General features: G+C 36.6%; 3 protein-coding genes across 3 annotated transcripts; all 3 read left to right on the forward strand.

Annotated features, from left to right (window-relative positions):
* Positions 1–137: 137 nt before the first annotated feature.
* Positions 138–3,553, forward strand: LOC126586513 (GDSL esterase/lipase At5g45670-like). Its single transcript, XM_050251365.1, has 5 exons — positions 138–525; positions 1,455–1,579; positions 1,678–1,923; positions 2,426–2,681; positions 3,069–3,553. Exons 1-5 carry the CDS (start codon positions 276–278, stop codon positions 3,290–3,292), a joined length of 1,101 nt encoding a protein of 366 aa, XP_050107322.1. The 5' UTR covers positions 138–275; the 3' UTR covers positions 3,293–3,553.
* Positions 3,554–7,360: 3,807 nt separating this feature from the next.
* On the forward strand, positions 7,361–11,281 carry LOC126586512 (GDSL esterase/lipase At1g29670-like). Its single transcript, XM_050251364.1, has 5 exons — positions 7,361–7,730; positions 8,374–8,498; positions 8,958–9,203; positions 9,618–9,864; positions 10,768–11,281. The coding sequence occupies exons 1-5, from the start codon at positions 7,484–7,486 to the stop codon at positions 11,007–11,009; spliced, it is 1,107 nt and encodes a 368-aa protein (XP_050107321.1). The 5' UTR covers positions 7,361–7,483; the 3' UTR covers positions 11,010–11,281.
* A 7,788-nt stretch (positions 11,282–19,069) lies between these two features.
* LOC126586514 (GDSL esterase/lipase At1g29660-like) lies at positions 19,070–21,309 on the forward strand. The gene is made up of 5 exons (XM_050251366.1): positions 19,070–19,385; positions 19,880–20,004; positions 20,111–20,356; positions 20,560–20,806; positions 20,894–21,309. Exons 1-5 carry the CDS (start codon positions 19,136–19,138, stop codon positions 21,112–21,114), a joined length of 1,089 nt encoding a protein of 362 aa, XP_050107323.1. The 5' UTR covers positions 19,070–19,135; the 3' UTR covers positions 21,115–21,309.
* Positions 21,310–21,406: the final 97 nt, after the last annotated feature.

Consider the following 21,406-nt stretch of genomic DNA (forward strand, 5'->3'; position numbering starts at 1 on the left):
GGTGTCAGAGCTGGGCTTTGCCATACAGTCTCTCACATTATATCCGGGTGTAGTTAATGCCTCGAACCAACTTTCTCAACTGTAAGAGCTATGCATTGCATGCCATTGCTTCCTTGCTATTATATATCCTCATCAACCTTGCTTTATGTTCCTCACAGGCTCACACACTCACCTTTCCTTCTTCAGGGTTTCACTCTCACCTTTCTAGCCATTAGGTCCTTCTCATTCTTCCTCCTCTATATTTTAGTTTTTATTGCTAAATTGGGGTCGATATTATGATCGCGGGAACGGCGAGGAGAATGTGGTTGGTTTCCGTGGTGGTTTTGGCCGTGAGCCTGTGGTGGAGTGGCGCTAGGGCTGAACCGCAAGTGCCTTGCTACTTCATTTTTGGGGACTCTTTGGTTGACAATGGTAATAACAACCAGCTTCAGTCCTTGGCCAGAGCTGACTACTTGCCTTATGGGGTCGACTTTGGTGGACCAACCGGAAGATTTTCCAACGGAAAAACCACCGTTGATGTTGTTGGTGAGCTTCTCTCTCTCCCTCCCTCCAGCTCTCTCGTTCTCATTTTCCACTTACATTTGCCATGCATGCTTGCCCATTTCTTTGTTCTATAAAATCCTCATGAGAGGTTCTTTCTTGCAATAATATTTAGTCCTAATGGCGTGACTGTCTAATATTTGTGTTTAACATGTTCAAAAATTATACTATCCGTCCAATAAACAATAAATTGGTTACATGAGAGAATCTCTTGTTTATTAGACTACACAAGTAAAGGCTATTCATTAATGTGATGTAGTGCTAGTTGATCCATCCAAATAAGTAAAATAATAAGACGTCGTAATGTTGGTTCGGCAAGGTTTTAGTTTCGGCCACAAGATTGCACACTACCTTCTTGTACTTTCTCTCTGCATAAATGAATATAGTACCTTTTCTCTAAACAAAATTTTCAAACTGAAATATTGGAATTTCAAATCCTATTTTATGTGTTTTTGACATGCATAATGTTCTGCTATTTGGCTGATTATGATCACTTAATTTCTGCATAAATCTCATGCCAATTATTTGTGAAAACCTGCAGTTGGTAATAAATTTTTTAGACCAAGAATTCTCTATGTTTGTCTTGGATTTTGTGTACATGCAGCCTTCTATTAGTTGTTTGAAAATAAAACTAGCAACAAAGAATAGTAGCTCTCAACCAGTCTGTTTTCATCATTTATGACATTCAAGGGAGAATTTATTTCTCTCAACCAGTCTGCTTTCACATGTTGCTTTCTAAAAATTCAGAAATCCCATATATTTAGTTACATGATCATATAATTCAAGTGGGGGAAATAACTGAATGCATGAAAAGTAAAAACCATGGATGTTACATGGGAGACACAAACCACTTACCAAAACAGTGAAATCCACCATAACTGGAGTTACTGATGACTTAAATTATCTGCATGCAGCTGAGCTTCTGGGTTTTGATGATTTCATCCCTCCCTATGCAACTGCTAGAGGCCAAGACGTACTGAAAGGAGTTAACTTTGCATCTGCAGCTGCTGGAATTAGAGAAGAAACTGGACGCCAATTGGTGATTACAATTTTCCATGACACATATTTTCACTATAACATTATTCTAATTATTAATGTGTTTTAATTATATTCAATCATGTTTTATTACTGTTGTAGGGTGATCGGATTACATTTAGTGGTCAGGTAAAGAATTACCAAAACACAGTGTCTCAAGTGGTAAACTTACTAGGTGATGAGGACCAAGCTGCAAATTATCTGAGCAAATGCATATACTCAGTTGGATTAGGCAGCAACGATTACCTTAACAACTATTTTATGCCCCAGTTTTACTCCACCGGCAACCAATTTACCCCGGAGGAATATGCTGATTCGCTCATTCACGATTACGGTCAACAGCTGACGGTTAGTCTTTTTCCCCTTCCGTGCATTTTTTGTGCATTTAGGTTCATCAAGACCAATGTTATTTTATGGTTATGAAATTATATTGTTAATACAGAAGCTGCAGCATTATTCCGTCAAACAATCGAATATATTATGTTGTCTGACAATTTGATAAAAGAACATTTCTTATAAGATCGTAACACTCCCTTAGATAGATCTCAGGCTAGCTAAAAGTTATCTCGTATAAACTATGATAATAGCTAGCACAAATATAACACAAAATGAGAATGCGCCTTAAGTTATGGTCATGTGTTACTCGTTATATATAATATGTATAGATTTTGGTAATTTGCATATAACATAAATATAATATATGTATATATATATATATGTATATGTATATGTATATGTACATACATACATATATATGTGAGTGTAACTATATTATGAAGTTTAATTAGGTGGTTTCCTTTAAAACCAGTAGATTGTAATTATTTAATGTTGATTGATGTGTGCTGTATAGATTTTGTACAATTATGGAGCAAGGAAGGTTGTGTTGTTTGGAATTGGTCAAATAGGTTGCAGTCCAAATGAATTGGCACAAAATAGCCCAGATGGTTCCTCATGCGTGCAAAAAATAAACTCTGCAAACCAAATTTTCAATAGCAAGCTCAAGGCACTTGCCAATGAATTCAACACTAATCTAGCAGATGCAAGATTTATCTTCGTAGACTCTTATGGCATTTTCCAGGACATAATAAGCAACCCTGCACAATATGGTAATTACAAAGGGAAATTTTCAAAAACCCTCTGTTGTTCATCTTGAAAATACAACCCTTTTTTTTTCTGTTGCGACATAACCCGATTTTCTTCTGTTTGTTGATTCGGTTAAGATTAACGAATTAGCAATCACGCAATCACCAATTGCCTGATGAAGTAGGTAAAACTGAAAATTCTTGCTCTTGGTTACGTGATTGCTTTTCAATTAATTTTAACATAATCGACTAGTAAAGAAGCAAAATCAAGGTAAAAAGGTCGAAACATTTCTTTTGTATTTTCAAGATAATTTTTTAGAGTGGTTCATGAAGTCTGCCCTAATTATTGATTAAAACTCACTAGGATTTTTTTCTTTCTTTTTTGTGTGTTTCTGGTGTGTTTTATTTCAGGATTTAGAGTTACAAACGCAGGGTGCTGTGGGGTAGGGAGGAACAATGGCCAAATTACATGTCTTCCTTTCCAAACTCCATGCCAAAATAGGGATGAGTATCTATTTTGGGATGCATTTCATCCAACTGAGGCTGGCAATGCTGTTATAGCAAGGAGAGCATACAGCGCCGTTCAGGCCTCGGACGCTTACCCTGTCGATATACGCCGGCTTGCCCTTCTTTAATCATCATCGTCGTCGTCATCATCCACATAATCATTGATTTATGGCTGCAGTGGCATATAATCATGCTTGCATGATTGCATCATATCATAAAAAAAGTAGCAGCTATATAATACGTCGTGCTTTCTTGTACGTCATGGTTTTCTATGTTGCAGTTAATCATCTTTGGTTTTTAGAATTTTGAAATGTTCATCGAACTTTGATCTTCTTCTTGTGGACTACTGAAAGGATTAAATTAATACGAAATTGAGTTTGTTTGGTTTACTTTAGAGAAAAAAAAGAAGCTCCATGAGTGGTCTCGCCGACCTCGTTTCAATTTCAATTGTTTTCCCCAGTGCCCGACATTCCTTGTAAACTTTACAGTTACAGACATGTTAAATAGGTGAATAGCATTATATCTCCCCACATTTGGTGTCATCATATATGTCGGCTGCATTAGTGCATTTATTACTAATGTGGCATGTCAATGACTCGATGACTCGATATTGTTGGCCTGTGATCTTCATTTTGCTTTGTGTTTTTTTTTTTTTTCAAACTAAATTTCTAAAATTCTATCAAATAACCTTGTTAAATGTTTGCTTTACAAATTTTGTTGGCTTGTGATCTTCATTTTGCTTTACAAGTTTTTTTCATAGAGTAAAAACTTTGGATAAGGAAGCCCTTGTTATGAATGTACTTTCCTTGTCCCAAAAAAAAATGTCTATCTTTTCTTTTTCCGGTTTCTATTTGCACACCACTCTTATTTTTATTTACACCACAACTTTTAATTTAAATTTTCTTTCTATACATGTCCACCAACATTATGCCCTCATTATGCTTCCTCTAATCTGTGTATATATCTTGAAAGGAAAACGATAGCTTTATATAACTAACCCAACGAGAGTACAAATCTTGGTTGAGAAACTACCTAATAACATCCGGGGATTCCTCAAACCAAACTACTAAATCACGACTATATTTGTTCTGAGAAATCTTCTATTCAACCATATTTGTGTTTCACTAGTTGAAATATTTGTGTTTCACTAGTTGAAATATAATAAGGCTAATGTTGCAAATTACAATAGCTTTTGAAAACAAAAATTGAATAAAACCCCAAGTTTTTCTCCAACTAATCCCTTTTCCTATTTTTTTTTTTCCAATGTTTTCGTTAATAACTGCGCATGCCTCACATGCATAACATTTACGAAATTGCTAATTAATATGTGATTATAATTTATAACAATATCCAACATAAGAAAAAACAAAACGATGCATCTAGAATATTTCATAGGAACAGAATAATACTAGCAATACAAAAGGATGAAGCATTGTAGGTTAAACCCAACCTAAAGGAACAGTCGATGGTAGGGAGTGTGAGGACAACAGTATATGGCTAGGGTTTTGGAGCGTGTGGCCAATACAGGAACATGTGGCAATGTCATCAGTCGACTCATCCCCCTCTCTCCTCTCGTTCCACACAGAAAGAAAGAGCACAGAACCCCAACCCGACCTGTAGGTCCGCTAAAGTAAAGCGAGGAGTTGAGCCCGAACTGCAAATAAAACTAAGAAGCATATATATGAAGCCACCTAAGAAGCATATATATGAAGCCACCCAAAACGCCAGCCAGAGTTGCTAGCTTAATAGGAGGCTAGGAGCCAAAACTTCCCGCCTTTTACTTGTGACTACTCATAGATCTTGCATTGCATTGCAAGTATGGGCAGTAGCTGAAAAGGGTAGCTGTAAGATATGTAAGATTTGTAGGGTAGCTGTAAGATATGTATCCCTCCAAAGATAGGTCGTAGGGCATGATTCATTTAGAGATTGTTGTCCTGTGGCAATTTGGCCGTATATATATGATCTGCAGGCAATGTGACAAACGTGATTATTACTATATATAATCACATCTCTTTCTTTTTCTCTAAGAACCACATATATTTGGTTGAATAAATATACATGCATATTTATATATATATTACAGATGCACAGTAACTCTGTAACTGGAAGGTGAGGTACTCGTGGCGATTAAAGTATCGAAATGATCGATGGACCAACTATTTGAGCCACTTTTTGTTAGGAATACACACACACACATGTATATATGGACGCGAACAAAATTCACGGCATCCCGAAATCAACACATTGCAAGAGTGGGAAATTTTCATTTTTTTGGTTAAACACTTTGCCTCAGTATCTCATGAATGAAAATGCTTTTTAGCTAAAATGGTTCTTTGGTATTGCTATAAACATGTACTTTGATTCCTGACAATGAAAATTAATATAGGTGGTCTTTAAGTTTGTTCATTGTAAATTATTTTGGTCATTCCGTAAAAAATCTATCAATATTCTTGTTAAGTGAAGTTGGTTTGACAAAAATAGCTTAACAAAGTGGTCACATGGTTGTTAACATGACAATTTAACGAAGCTATTAACATATTTTTTTACGGAATAACTAAAATGATTTACGGTGAACACATTCAAATACCACTTTTATTAATTTTCATTGTTAGAAACTAATGTAGAAAGGAAATGTTACAAGATTTATACTATTAAAACATTAATGAGATATATGGGAGTGCATGATGACTTAACAAAACATAAAATGAAGTGGTATTTTTTACTAATATTTGGGAAGTGGGGGGAATTGAACAACAATTTCTGCCAACAGATTTAGTACTATTAACTATTTGAGTTACAAGTATTTAGAGAAATGTAGTAGTTTTGGATATAAGCAAAATAAAAAATGAAACTGGTTAGGTGTTTAATGGCCGAACCATGCCAATCTCTTTATATTTTCATAATTCTTATTTCTCATCATTCTTATTTTCATAATTCTTATTTCTTTTAACTTCTATTATAGAGATGGAAATTTAAACTCATGGTTAGATATGCTCCTTATCACGAAATTTAGATAAGACATTAATACAACAAATGTTTGATGTCTCTTTTCTTCACCCAATTACCATATGAAGATTGCAGAGATGGATTTTTAGTTCTCCTTGTCATTGAAATCAAAATCAATTAAGCATCTATTGAGCCAGTCAGGGATCAAATTTAGTACAATTTTTGGAGTTTCACTGTTGCACAGTCACATAATATTACTATTCCACTTAATATAATACGAGTGACAAATAAAATCAACATATAAATAACTAAGACGTAACATTAGTGAACAAAGTATCACATGCTCTTCATACATTTTTGGGGTCTAAAGAAAGAAGAAAACAGGTAAGAAAAAAGAAAAACATATATAGCACAGAAATTTCCAAAAAAAAAAAAACATATATAGCACAGAAAATATGAGGCAAACAAAAACAAACGTCCCACCACAGCCAAAGGCTATAAAATGCATGTGAGCTATGAGATATTGACATATCCAGTCCGTGCTTCTGAACACACTATTCGGTCTACACTTACCAGCCATGCGTAGGCCATGGATTAATTTGTTAGGTAGTGGGTAATCGTACAGATTAATGTGTACGTACGTGAGATTGTTCATCCTTTTGATTTTTACATGCCGACATGATGAGGAGGTACAGAAATCTCGGAGATTTTGAATATTATTTATTTTACTTTTGAGTATTTATCACAAATGATTTTTTTTTAAATAATATATTTTGTTAGATTGGATATTAGATTAGCTAATAATAAGATTTGAACTTATATAATCATGTAAAGACTCGACATTTTTCTACCACTGTGATAAAAGACCATTTGCATCACAAATGGTGTTTTATCTTTTACTAATTTATCAAATTGATCTTTTATATTTCAAAGTCATCAAATTTATGTATTGTCTTACTCATTAATGTAGTCCTTATCGTCATATTTCGTACTTTTTCTTGTGCCTTTGGTCATCCTTTTTCTTGGCGACCTTTTGTGAAGAAAATTATATCCATATATATCAAGGATTTTATTCTTTTGCGTGATCTTATTTGAAAATACAAGATTGACACACGATCTCTAATATAAGTAGAGTTCACATGTAATTGTAGAATTCACATTTATTAAAGAGTGTAAATAAACATGTTAAATGCGTCCAAATAATTTTATATTTTTTTTCACCCAAAGTGTGCTTGCCAAACTTGGCCTTGGTTTCATCATAAGTTTCATTTTCTACCTTTAAATAGCCACTCTAGCTTTCAACTTTTTGCCTCATTCTCTTCTATTTAAAATATTATTCTAAATTTTGGTTTTTTGTATTTTCTGTTCTTGATATGGCTGGTGGCACGAAACTATTGGCTGTGGTGATTGCTCTATCTTGGCTATCGAACATGCAGCAACTCGTTCAGGGAAAGCCACAAGTGCCTTGTTTTTTCATATTTGGAGACTCAGTAGCTGATCCTGGCAACAACAACAAGCTTCCCACATTGGCTAAAGTCAACTACAAGCCATATGGTATTGACTTCCCGGCTGGCCCAACAGGAAGGTTCTGCAATGGCCGAAACATCGTTGATTTTCTTGGTATGCGCCTCTTCTCCACCTTCATTTTCTTCTTTAAATTGCTTCCTTACGTACAATCACAGAAACTATATATGGTAAATTACTTTGGATAGTTAAGATGGTTTGGAACTAAAAGTTTCAAAATATCGAAAAAAAAATTAGCGTGGTTTTTCTACATTGTAGTTTATATTTTGGGATCCTTTTGTGTTCAGCAAACATTGTAAGCTATATACATTGTTTTTTTTTACAGCTTAAAATTGTGTGTTTAGAAGTTGTTTAAAGGGAACTTTAACGAAAAGCTCCGGTACTGTTCACTTTAACGAAAAACCACATTTTTACACTAAAAAGTCAATCCTGGTACTATTCACTTTACTCTTTATTTTGTCCTTATCATTAAAACTCAAAGTTTTCAAGCCCTTTTCATTAGTTTTCCTTTGTTTAAATGGTATCAGAGTCTTATTTTGATATTGAATTCGATTCTCGTTCCTCACTTCTTTGTTGGTTTTAGACGGTATAGCGTGGCGCTACACCATTGGCTAATGTGTTTTTCTCTCTCTCTCTGTTGGTTTGCCTCTCTATATGCAGAATGAATCTGCACTTGAGAGGGTGTAAGCTCGATATACTTGGTTGTCCATTCTCTGACAGCTTAAGCTTCTGATTACAGCTGAACTTCTGGGATTTGAAAACTACATTCCAGCATTTGCTTCTGCTAATGGCACGGAAATACTCCAAGGAGTGAACTATGCATCTGGTGCAGCAGGAATTAGAAAAGAAAGTGGAAAGCAGCTGGTATACTTATGACTCGTTTAGATGTGCTTTTAAAATAACTGAAAGCGCTTTTAGAGAAAATATTTTTGGGTTCCAAAAGGACTTAAAAGTGCTTTTTGCAAGAAGCACCAATTATGTACTTCTTCGAGGAAGCACTTTATGTGCTTTTTCAGTATTTATTTGCATTTTTACTAAGGATTAATTTTAAAAACTTTTTCACCAAAAACTCTTTCATTAATTTTAAAAACACATCCAAACGAGCTATTAATCACTTAAATTAACTCAGCTTTTAGCCATTAGCTATCTTAGCCAAATCCTAGCTAATCTTATCCAAAAACTCCTCACAAATCCCACCAGATTCTAACTAAATCTTTCCAACAATATTTGCTGACATGGCAGCCACCACTATCCTACTGCCATGTGTCTTTATATTCCATCAATTTGTTGTATAATCGAAAGTTTGATAAACTTGTCTTGCAGGGTGCACGTATTAGCATGGGGGAACAGTTGAAGAATCACAGAACTACGGTGTCGCGCATTATCGACATATTTGGAAAGAAAAGCTTAGCCAAAAATCAATTAAACCAGTGCATATATTCAGTTGGAATGGGCAGCAATGACTACATCAACAATTACTTCATGCCTCAGTATTATACCACCAGTCAAAAATACACCCTTGAGGAATATGCTGATGTTCTTATTAAACAATACACTCGCCAAATACTGGTAATTACTTAGTTAATTAATTAACACATTTTATTTTAATTTCAGAATGTCATTGGACTGCTTGAACCAACAAAAAGAGTTACAGAGCAACAAGATTAAATACCCTTGGTGAATTTTTTATTTTTTATTTTTTATAACATATGTTTTAGAGTAGTTCACTTTTTCTTTCATTTGGGCTACTTGAGTTCAAACATTACTTCAGCTCAATTAGGTCACAAACATTTGAAATTAGGTCACAAGTAATTTAAAAATACCTTTTTTTTATCAATGCCTTTCTTTGTAAAAAAATTGCTGTGAACTAAAACTTAGACATGAAAAAGACTGGTATATAAAAAGAAATATGTCTTAGATTCTGCACTTGCTTAACACCCCCCAAACAAATTGATTATTTTGTTTAATATTATGTTTTTAAAGAGGTTGCACCAGTACGGAGCAAGGAAGGTGGCCTTGGTTGGACTGGGACTAATAGGCTGCACTCCAGATGCAATTAAGACCTATGGCACAAATGGGTCTGCATGTGTGGATATAATGAACAATGCATCCCAAATTTTCAACGGAAAACTTGTTTCTCTTGTGGACGAGCTCAATACCAATCTCACTGACTCACAATTTATCTATATCAACAGTTATGGAATGGGCTCAGGGGACCTTACATTAGCTGGTACGTATTTCAGATGTATTTTTTTTTTGTGTACGACGCCCGTTCTTTAATTTGGTAGATAAATTTTGTGTTAGCCGTTTATTCTTTATGTTAAAGTCCCACATCGGTGGGTGCAAAAGAAACCAAGGGGTTTAAATTTACCCTACTCTAACTAATACTGAGGCCTTTTGTGGTAAAACTCCAAACTTGAAGGATTGGACATGTGATAAAATTGGGGACAGTATCGGTATCGTTACAGTGGGGTGGGCCCGGTGATCCAAAAATCCAATATGGTATCAGAGCCCACAATTCGGGCCTGCTCAAGTCAATGAGTTTGTCACCCATAAGGAAACAAGTTTGAACTCTTAATATAGAAACGACCGCTGAATTCCATTGAAAACAAGTGGGCCCAATGGGAGCCGACCTTTGAGTTTCAATTACTGATGTGGATCTCCACGTGTGAACCACTAAAATGATGTTACACATGAGGGGGAGTGTTAAAGTCCCACATCGGTGGGTGCAAAAGAAACCAAGGGTTTAAATAGAATTATTCTACTCTAACTAATACCGAGGCCTTTTGTGGTAAAACTCTACACTTGACGGATTGAGCATGTGGTAAAGTTGAGGACAGTATCGATGTCGTTAGAGTGGGACGGACCCGGCGATTCAAAAATCCAACACTTTATTGAAGAAAGGATGTGGATTTATATCCTCGAGAAGGCATCCATAAAGTGTCCGTGTTTTATTATCCACAATAATATCAAGGGTGAATTAATATGTTATCAATGTAGCATTTCAACACTACGCCTGTTCCATAGCCGAATTATGATACTTAAACTCTCTTTATCTGCCATATATGCTTTGGTTTCACAAGTATTGTAAAAATGATTTGGATGAAAATTAATCTATTATTTAATATTTCAGGGTTCAAGGTTTTGAATGCTGGGTGCTGTGAAGCAGATGAAGTTGGTCAGTGCATTCCTGATCTAACTCCATGCCAGAATAGGAGTGAATATGTGTTTTGGGACTCATTTCATCCTACTGAGGCCGGCAATTTGATCACTGCGAGCAGAACATACACAGCTTCTGAACCTTCAGACACATATCCTATGGATATGAGTCACTTAGCTGAGCTGCAAATTAATCCTCAAGTCAACGAGATCTAGCTAAGTTAGAAGTATTGCGAATAAAATTCATAAGCGAAAATTCTATGCTGATTCGGAGTATAGATCTTGGTCATTTTAGCTTATGATCTAATAATGGGAATATAGAATACCCTTGAGTAACTAGAAAATCTCATTCAGATGAAAAAAAAAAAAACATCCTTATCATGAGCAATGAATCACGACATTTGTCTCTAGCTAGATAAGATTGTAATTGTAACGTATCATGTGTTGTTTTGGTTTGATCTGGAACAAAATTTTATGTTTTACCCCAACTCATGAACTATGGGCTGATCCATCCTATGAATCGCCACCTAATTCGTAAAGGAGTTTGACTTTGTCAAATTTAATTCGGCTTGGCCCAGTTTTAAGGGCTGACCTAAATGATGTGTCTATAAGTTTTTTTTGGGAGGGGGGTGTTGGGGGAAGCTATAATAAACATATTTTGAGTAACGACGACATAGGAATCATATATAAACGACACAATAATAACAAAACAACAATACAATAATAATATGATGATAACATGATAAACATTATAAATATTTCTGTAACGAAATGTCATTAATGTTTATGCATGAAATGTTTTTTTTATTACAAGTACAATAAGTTTTTTTATAAAAATTTCAAATTATTCATGAAGAAACATTTGAAAGAACTAGAAAGCAATTTAATAATGAAGTACACCCTTAAGTTTTTGTGCTGAACCTGGTTCACGGGTGCTTCAGTAGGATGCAATGCTGCTGATAAGTGCTTTTGCTATAAACAATTGTGTTATATATGCATGCTAGGTGTTTTTTTTTTAGAATTAATTCAAGTGATTTCAATTGTTCGAAAATAAATTTTGAATTTTTTTTTGTTTGTTAAAATCAAACTAAAATAACAAACGAACTAAACAAAGATATACAAAAAAGAAAGATAAATTGCACAAAACTATCTCAACTATTGGTCGCACCACAATCTCATATCTCATGTTTTAAATATAGCAATGTCATACCTTAATTTATGAATTTGTTGCAATGTCATACCTCGGTTAATTAATCTATTAAATTGACCGTTAAGTGATGACGTGGCAAATGTAGGGCCATATTTTGTTGACGTGGCAGCCAACTTGTGCCAACTAATAAAAATATGTAATTGTTAGAATTATTTTAATTTATTTAAAATATTATTTTTAAAAAATAAGAAAAATTCAAGCTCACGACCCTCACCCCACCCAACCCATCCTTCCCCTCACTTCTCTCTCTCGCCACACATCATCCCATAACCACCATTTCTGCAAAAGCAATCAAACCCCAATTTCTGAATCATAAAGGCTCAGCCAAGAAAATCAAAGAAAGCCATGTAATTTACATCAGAGGAAGAAAAAGAAACCAATTAAGCAAACAAGCAAGAATGAGCCGAGGAGCGAATTTGGGGTAAATGCAGGAAGAGTTGAGGAACAAGAGCTTCTTGACTCTGAATTGGTAGGTGCCATCAATGATGTTGGTTTGGATCTAGAGATTGACAACGATGAAATCCGCCGCATCCGTGTTATTGGTGTGAATGATGTTGGTAGGGATCACGAATTAGGGTTTCTCGGCGGCTAAGAAGGAATTGACGTCTACTTGGCGGGTGAGGTCAAGCTCAGTATGGGTGCAGAGGGCGAGGTTCGTGAAGCCTAGAGATTGGAGCTTGTGGACGATGGCGAAGCCGACGAGGTCGATGTTGCAGCGTGAAAAGGAGAAAGGGATAGAGAATACAGGAGGGAAGGGAAGAGAGATGAGTGGGATGGTGCTTCTGGGTTCAGGCATGACAAGAAAGAAATGGGTGGGATGGTGGTTCTGGGTTATGGGGAAGGAAGGAGATAGGTGGGGTGAGTGTCGTGCTGGATTTTTCTTATTTTGAATTTTTTAAAATAATATTTAAATGAATTAAAATAATTTTAATAGTTAAATATTTCTATAAGTTGTTTGACCATTGACACAAGTAGACTGCCACATTAGCAAAATATGGCCTAGTATTGTCACATCATCACTTAACGGTCAATTTGACAGACTAATTGTCACAGCCCGTTCCAAAATATTACATTCGTGACTGTGAATGGACGAAATTGCCCTTAAGAAATACTAAGTATGAGAAGCTCAAGTTGTTAATTATCTAGGTTCCTAAGTTTTGAAAATAAAATGGAATTTATTAAGGATGGAACTTAGATTTTTAGGTTAAAATTTTGTGGTTTGGAGTTGGGGATTGGAAAAGGACCACGAGGGATCCCCACATCCCTCAATCCTCTCCCTATTTTCTGCATACTGTCTCTCTCTCTCCTCCCTCACGAAACTCTCAGTTCTCTCTCCCTCTCCTTCGAACTCACACGGACCACCACAAAACCACCTTAAACTTCCACCAACGACGGAGTTAAGACCACCATCAAACTCCTGGAACCTCCACGATCACGATGGTATCCATTTCAGGTAAGTTTTGCTTCGGAAAACCCTAGTTTCAAAGTTCCCGTGAAGAACACTGTTCATGATCTTCGAATTGACTTTGTTTTAGGTGAAACCAAGCTCACAGTGAGCTTAAGGAAGTCCCAAGGAAGCTCGGAGTGCTTCGTTGGCATGAATTGGACGTCGAGATCACCTAGTTCGAAGGTAGGCCGATTTCTTGAATTTTTGAAAGTTTGATCCCGTTGTTTTTAGACCCTAAAACTAGTCCAACGTGTTAGTAGATGTTTAGGGCTTCAATTTGGTATAATCTACGTGAAAAATGGATGAAAAACGAAGGAGAATAGCAAGTTTGAAATTTTTCCAGAAACCGGCGAACAGTCGCCGGCGACCGGCGAATCGCCGGAGAAGACAGGGAATATTCCGTCAGTTTTGACGGAATATGCTAACGGCGTTGACTGACGCCGTTAATTATTAATGGAATATGCTAGGATTTAACGGAATATTCCCTAACTGCCGTTTACTGTGCCGTCAGTGTACACGACACGTGGCCGCGCGTGGGGGCGCGTAGGTCCGTGCCACGTCAGGCGCGTGGGGGCGCGTGAGGACTCCAAAAATTATTTTAAAAATATGGGGATGATCCTGAGGTTGTGTAGGTCACGGTGGTATATTCATATACCCAATTTGAGCAATATATGAGGAGTTATTAACTAAGATTTGGGTTAGGCGTTAAATAACGTCAAATTGGTTACTCTTGTATAGGTGAGGTTTATGCGGGCATCGGGCATGGCCAAGGGATGCTCAGGGACTTACGAGACGTCGATGTATTCTGTGAGTGGGCAGTTTTGTTTTCCGTATATATATATACTTGACGTTTCCCAGAAATTGAATTGAAATGAAAATATGTTTAAAATGAAATGCATATGAGTTATGTGGAAAAACGGGAAGTGAAATACCATGCATAGAATTGATATGAAAAGTATATAGAAATGTGAGTTGAAATGCCATGCATGAATTAATATATGATGCATATGTATGAATTAGTGCGGTGGACGCACAGGTAAGAATTGATTTATGATGCATATGCATGAATTAGTGCGGTGGACGCACAGGTAAGAATTGATTTATGATGCATATGCATGAATTGGTGCGGTGGACGCACGGGTAAGAATTGATTTATGATGCATATGTATGAAATGGTGCGGTGGACGCACATGTGAGTATTTATTTCTGTTATGATGATGTTGATGTATATTGAGCTCAAATCCTGCACCATAGTTTAGTGCTTATAGTATTCACCGCATCGCACGCTCGTCTTGGATCCAAGTAGATGCTAGTCGTACAGTCCACGCGGAGTGGGTACGACAGGCCAGTCGCGAGAGTGTTAGTGAGATTCCGACTGGTGGGTGACCTTAGATTATGTGCACAGATGATTTATGAGAAGCACTAGAGCGTAACTTATGTGCAGAAGGCCGGACAGGTCACGCGGAGTGACTCCGGCAGAGTGTGAGAGTGATAGATTTTGAGCTCTAGGTTCAACCGTGCAGGGCTATTAGAGGGCCTCCGGTTGATTACTTTCTTGCACCTGATATGATTATTGTTGATGCATCCATACTTAACTGTTGAATTAGACATGGCATGGCATGATTGATAAAGAAAAATGTTGAGATAGTAAAAAATGAAGTTTGAGAATATATATGTATATTTATATTTTACATTTCTGGGAAAGTATACAGGTTTTACGGAGAGGGGTTACAACGTTTTGAGAAATGTTTGGATTTGGAAAAGAATTGTTTTACTGACCCACTCAATTTTGGTTTTGCGCCCCTCCAGGTTCAGGAATCACAAAGGTGTGGTGACTACGAGGAATTCGACGGTGTTCTGACAGATTGGACAAAATTAGGACTCACCTTCGGGTGTATCAAATTATAAATTGTATCTTTAAAGCTTCCGTACTGTGCAAATGGTTACGTCACTCTCACGTGACGGCCAGCATGCCCTCCTTCGGGACGGGGTGTGTCACTAATTAACATAGGCATGACATTGCAACAAATTCATAAATTAAGGTATGACATTGCAGTGTTTAAAACATGAGGTATGAAATTGTAATGCGACCCATAGTTAAGGTAGTTTTGTGTAATTTACCCAAAAAAGAATGATGTGTGTAAATAAATTAGGGGTAAATTACACTTTACCACCTCAAGTTTGAGGTCTATTGCAACCTCATACAACATCTTCAAAAAATTTCACTTTCATACCTCACCTACTATTTTATTTCAATATAATACCTTCGTTACATTTTTCATCCATTGATCCGTTAAGAGCTGATGTGGCTGCCACATTTGTGCCACGTGGCAACAAAAATAATTTTTTATGCATTTAAAAATAATTAATTAAAGAAAAGTTTAAAAAAAAAAAAACCAAACCCAGAACCCATCTTCCCCCCTCCCCTGACCCACCTCCCTCTCCTCCACTATCTTTACCTCCCCCGCAACCCCCACCCCATCCCCACCTTCTCCCTCTTCTCCCTCTTTACTTCCCCGACCTTCGTCCCCTCCCTTCACCACCAAAACCTCAACTTCTCCTTCTCCGTCACTTTCCCCAACTGCAAGCCCCTTCTCAACTACCTCACTGGAAAGATCTCCTTCTCCGACTCCATTGAGTTCCTCCTTCCTCCCCAGAATGATGTCATACACCACCCCAAAATCCCAACCGCCCTTGATTTCGCCAACAACAACAACCACATCAGCAACGACAATGACGATTACACCGCTTTGGATTATAGGGTTTTCACTCAAATTGAGACACCGGTGGATGTCATAGTGGATGGATGAGGGGGTTTTCACTCGTGGCGGCGTGGATCCTGGCGTTGCAGGGTAAGCAGAGAATGACCAAGTCGGCTCTACAGGGAGATGAAGGACGTGGATGGAGAAATGGGGTAGGGGTGATGAGGTAGGAGACGGGTGGGTTTTGGGTGGCGTGGGGTGGGGTGAGGGGTTGTGGGGGAGGTGGGGGTGGGGTGGGATGGTGTGTTTGGGTTACAGGGAAGGGGAATGGCTCGAGGAAGAAGATGAGTTTTTTTTTTTTTTTTTATAAATTTTTTTAAATTAATTTAATTTAATTTAATTATTTATTTTAAGGGTAAATTATTATAATATTTTTAATGCATAAAATTTTTTTGCCACGTGGCACAAATTTGGTAGCCACGTCAGCACAAATGTGGATCCCATATTTGCCACGTCATCACTTAACGGATTTTCTAACGGATGTATGAAATTGAAATAAAATGATAGTAAATGTATGAAATTGAAATGTTTTAAAGATGTTGTAAGGAATTGAAATCGACCCCAAACCTGAGGGGTAAAATGTAATTTACCCATAAATTAGTGTCAAATATACTAAGTTGTATAGCTGGTACACGCTAATATATGGCTCAAAAGCGCCCGGTCCTCCTCCGAATTGCCAATACTCCAACATAAACTACTAGCTAAAAAAATTCATTTAGTAAAAAATAATTCAAAATATTTTTAACGTCACAACGTAAAAATTTATTTCTTTAATTGAAGTTTTATTAGCATCTTAAAAAAATGTACCTACTTCAAAAAGGGTATCTTGAATCAAATACCAAGGATCCTCAAACAAAAAGGTATCCAAAACAATAAACAAGGCCAACTTGGCAAATCTAATAACCACCATATTGGCGGATTTTTGAGTGTGACTAAGAAGCACAAGAACACAAATAGAACTCCAAAATCAAATGAACTTCAATCCAGGCAACTAGAAATTCAATCACTTCATGATCTGCCGAATGGGAGACATTGTGCACAAGATTGCCAACAAAACCCTTAAGGGAACTCTTTGCATACAAGCAGTCCCAACTTCAAAGAGAAACAGCAAAACTGAAAAATAAATAATGACCGCTACAATAGCTAATATGCATACAAAATCACTAACTACCTGTTGCATTAGGAAAAACCGCACCAACATGAGGTGTGAACAAAAGACAAAAGCCAAAAGAAAAAAATATAACACGGAAAAAAGCTGTAGTATAATCTAGAAGACCAACATCACAAAAATTTAGCTCATCTACTACGTCCAATAAACCTTAGAGGGAGGATTTTGGTAAAAGGATTTGATTGAAAAATGACAAAAAATTAGTGATGGAGAACTCATACTAAGAGGAAGATTTAGTCACCATAAAATGGGCTATTATTCAATACAACGGATTAGAAAAATGAAAAGAAGGAGCCGAGTGGAGCAGAGGGAAGAAGGAAAAGCAGAAGTGCTTCAAATTCCTCCTTCCTCCTCCCCCTAAGACGGCTTTTGCTCTGGATTGTCTCCGGAAGCTGGGGTTTAACATAAATAAAATTAATTGATGAACCGTGAACGGCACTTTGCCAGTTATGCAATGGTCAGTTGACCTCCAGCATATTCTTTTGATGGGTGACAAAACTGATATCTCAAACAAGTCGATGGTCAACATCTAATTATCCCTTCATTTTTGGCTGTCTGAGTCAGTTGCAAATTTTATACGGCATGATTATTGTAATTTTTTCATCAATATAATATTGTATTTAAATTCTAGAAAATAAAATAAAAGATCAACGTATGAGCATCTTCAGGTAAAAAATTAAAGAAAAAGTACTTAAACTTCCACGTGCTTTTATTAAACTTGCATAAAATATGTCATGCTTGAAACAGACTGGCAATAACAATTTGTATGCATACATCATCATTCCTTCTTTCAGTTTTATGCCATGATTGAAGCTTACTTGTACCAGCTGCTAGCTTCAATATTCTTTGCCCAATCTTGAGTCAACTCTAATAAACATATCCACGGGGAAGAATAATATTAATTCAATTGGGAATGAAATCTTTTTATGATCGGATTCCCGGCAATTGAGGATTTGAACCTATTTTATAATGGTTACCCCAACTCTCTCCCATTGCCTTGCCCACGCCATCTGTTCATTTTTTTTTCTTCAACAAACAATATAATCAACACTAAAGGAGTGAGAGAGTCGGCTAAGCCTCACAATGTGCTAGCAATAATGTGGTTCAAATTCTTCTTTGGCTATAATCGAACCTAAGACCTTTCATTTACAAGTGAAGAAGAATATCACTAGACCGTAATACTAAGTTGCGTCATATGTTCATTGATCGAGAACGTTATTTTTCTTCTGGTTTGTGGAACTTCCAAACCTTATTCGTGATGTTTTATTAGACGATTGTAACGGTTGATTATTAATAAAACTACCGTTTTCCTCGAAAAAAATTGCGTATTAGTTTTCTTGTCAAAATAATAATACAATAAAAAATGCAATAATATTTTTTTTAACAAATGATAGGATAATCAACATTAAGCTCAAGTGCAAGAATAAACGCTCTTAATTAACTAATCTACAAACCACTTGCTGCAATAATATTATTTGTACACACAAGGTGACACATTTGTTGAGACACTCTAATAGAGGTGCACACTACTATATTGTATGTAGAATCCACCTATATTGAAGAGTGTCAACAAATGTGTTAATTTTGTATGTACAAAGCAACATTGCCCAAAACCATGAAACCTCTTTTTAATATAGATTCAAAGTAACATTTCGAAACCTCGATTTGTCTCTATAAATATTCCCTCCTCCCTTCGATTTCTTCATATCCTACTTCCTCTCTCTCTCTCTCTCTGTCCTATTATCTTCTAAAATAATGGCAAATGAGGCGAATATATGGTTCACGATGATTGTGGTTATGGTGATTTTACTGTCACAGTCTTCTCTTGTTTATGGAGCACCACAAGTACCTTGTTTTTTCATTTTTGGGGATTCATTGGCCGACAATGGTAACAATAACAACCGCCGGACCTCTGCCAAAGTGAATTACCATCCCTACGGGATTGACTATCCCGCCGGACCAACAGGAAGGTTTTGCAATGGCCGCACCACAGTTGACATATTAGGTCTAAAGGTTTCCTATTCCTTTAAATTTCTTTTACTTGCCCGCTATATAGTTGTTGTTTGTTCATATCATAGCCCTCCCTATACATCCTAGCTAGCGACTACATAATTAGTAAAGCCTGAGTTGTAGGTTGATCCTTGATTTAGTAAATTCAATCCAATTAGGTTGATACCTGGTAAACAGGGTTTTCCTCTTCAATCCTGGATTCAAACACTCTCCGCCCCCCTCCCTTATGTTTACGTGTATTGATCCTTAATTTAGTAAACACAATCTAATTGGCTAGCTACCAACTTGATTAATTAGGGCCATGCAGAAGATGAAAATTCTTGTGCGTGTGTTTTAATTTTTCTTTTTTATGTTCTCTATCCATTTGTGTGTTTATATATAAGGTATCCATATATGTTAACCCATCTATTAGATGTATGGGTTGCAACTTGCAAGGCATGCACAAAAAAATTAATGAAGCTGATTAGAAAAAGTTTACCCTAATTTCAGCTCAACTTTTGGGTTTTGAGAATCCCATCCCACCATATGCAACTGCCAGAGGCCCAGAAATATTAAAAGGTTTGAATTATGCATCAGGCGGAGGAGGAATTCGAGCAGAAACTTCATACCAACAGGTAAATTTACTAATTAATCACAATAAGTATGACTTATATTGTAATATTGTCCATATGCAAAATTTAATTAGTATTGATTAAAGTGAACCTTTCCTCGCATTTGCAGGGAGATGTTATCAGCTTAGATCAGCAGCTACTGAATCACAAATTCACAGCCTCGCGCATTGCTTCTATTCTGAGAAGTAAACGATCAGCTGGGCAGTACTTGAATAAATGCTTATATTCAGTCGGAATGGGTAGCAATGACTACATTAATAACTACTTCTTGCCTGAACTTTATCCCACCAGTCGCCTATACACCCCCGAGCAATATGCCACTGTTCTCGTTCAACAATATTCTCGCCAAATCATGGTTTGTAATTGTTTACTTGTCCATATCTTTTGTGACTTCTAACCCTGTTATTGATTCTAAGTTTGTCATTTTGCATTCTAGCTAGCCCCTTGACGTTTAAATTTTCTTATAATGTGCAGAATGACAGACTAGAGGTTTAAATAACATTTCCCATAAATTTGATTAAAAAAATGATTGTTAATATGTTTCATACTGTTTTTAAGAGTTTGTACGAGAGTGGAGCAAGGAAGGTAGCATTGATTGGAATTGGCTTAATTGGATGCACTCCAAGTGCAATTTCAGCGTTTGGTACAAATGGGTCCGCGTGTGTTGATAAACTGAACAGTGCTGCCCAAATGTTTAACCAAAATCTTGTATCTCTGGTCGATCAGCTCAACACCGATTTGACCGATGCAAAATTCATCTATGTCAACAGCTTTGGAATGGGCTCAGGAGACCCTGCAGCTGCTGGTACAAGTTTATAATTTTGGGGACTAATTAACATCTTTTTATATGATTAATAAGTGACATTAATCTATTTTGTTCATCTAATTTCAGGATTCAAGGTTGTGAATGTTGGTTGCTGCCCAATAAATAGTTTTGGTCTATGTGCTGAAGGGCAAACTCCATGCCAGAATAGGAGTGAGTACGTGTTCTGGGACGGATTTCATCCTACAGAGGCCTTGAATGTCATCACTGCAGCAAGAACTTACTCAGAATTCGACCCATCGGACACTTACCCGATGGATATCAGTCACCTAGTTCAGCTTAGCCTATGATAATGGATTATATTAGAAGCCAAGAAAATAAAATTCACAAGGAAAGTGATCAACAAAATGTTACATGATACATTACATAGGATAACCACATATATGGCAGGGTTCAGTTTACGATTGATATGGCATGATAGCTCTTAATGTATTAAACCAAATGTATTTGGCTCTTCAATCATATAGTAGATTGGTTTGACGTGAGGAGGTGTGTTGAAGAAGGGATGGGCTAGCATAGCAATAATGTGATTCAAATTTGTCTTTAGCGAGATTCGAACTTAAGACCTCTCACATATAAATG

Source organism: Malus sylvestris, chromosome 10, assembly GCF_916048215.2.
Source record: "Malus sylvestris chromosome 10, drMalSylv7.2, whole genome shotgun sequence".
Lineage (NCBI taxonomy): Eukaryota > Viridiplantae > Streptophyta > Magnoliopsida > Rosales > Rosaceae > Malus > Malus sylvestris.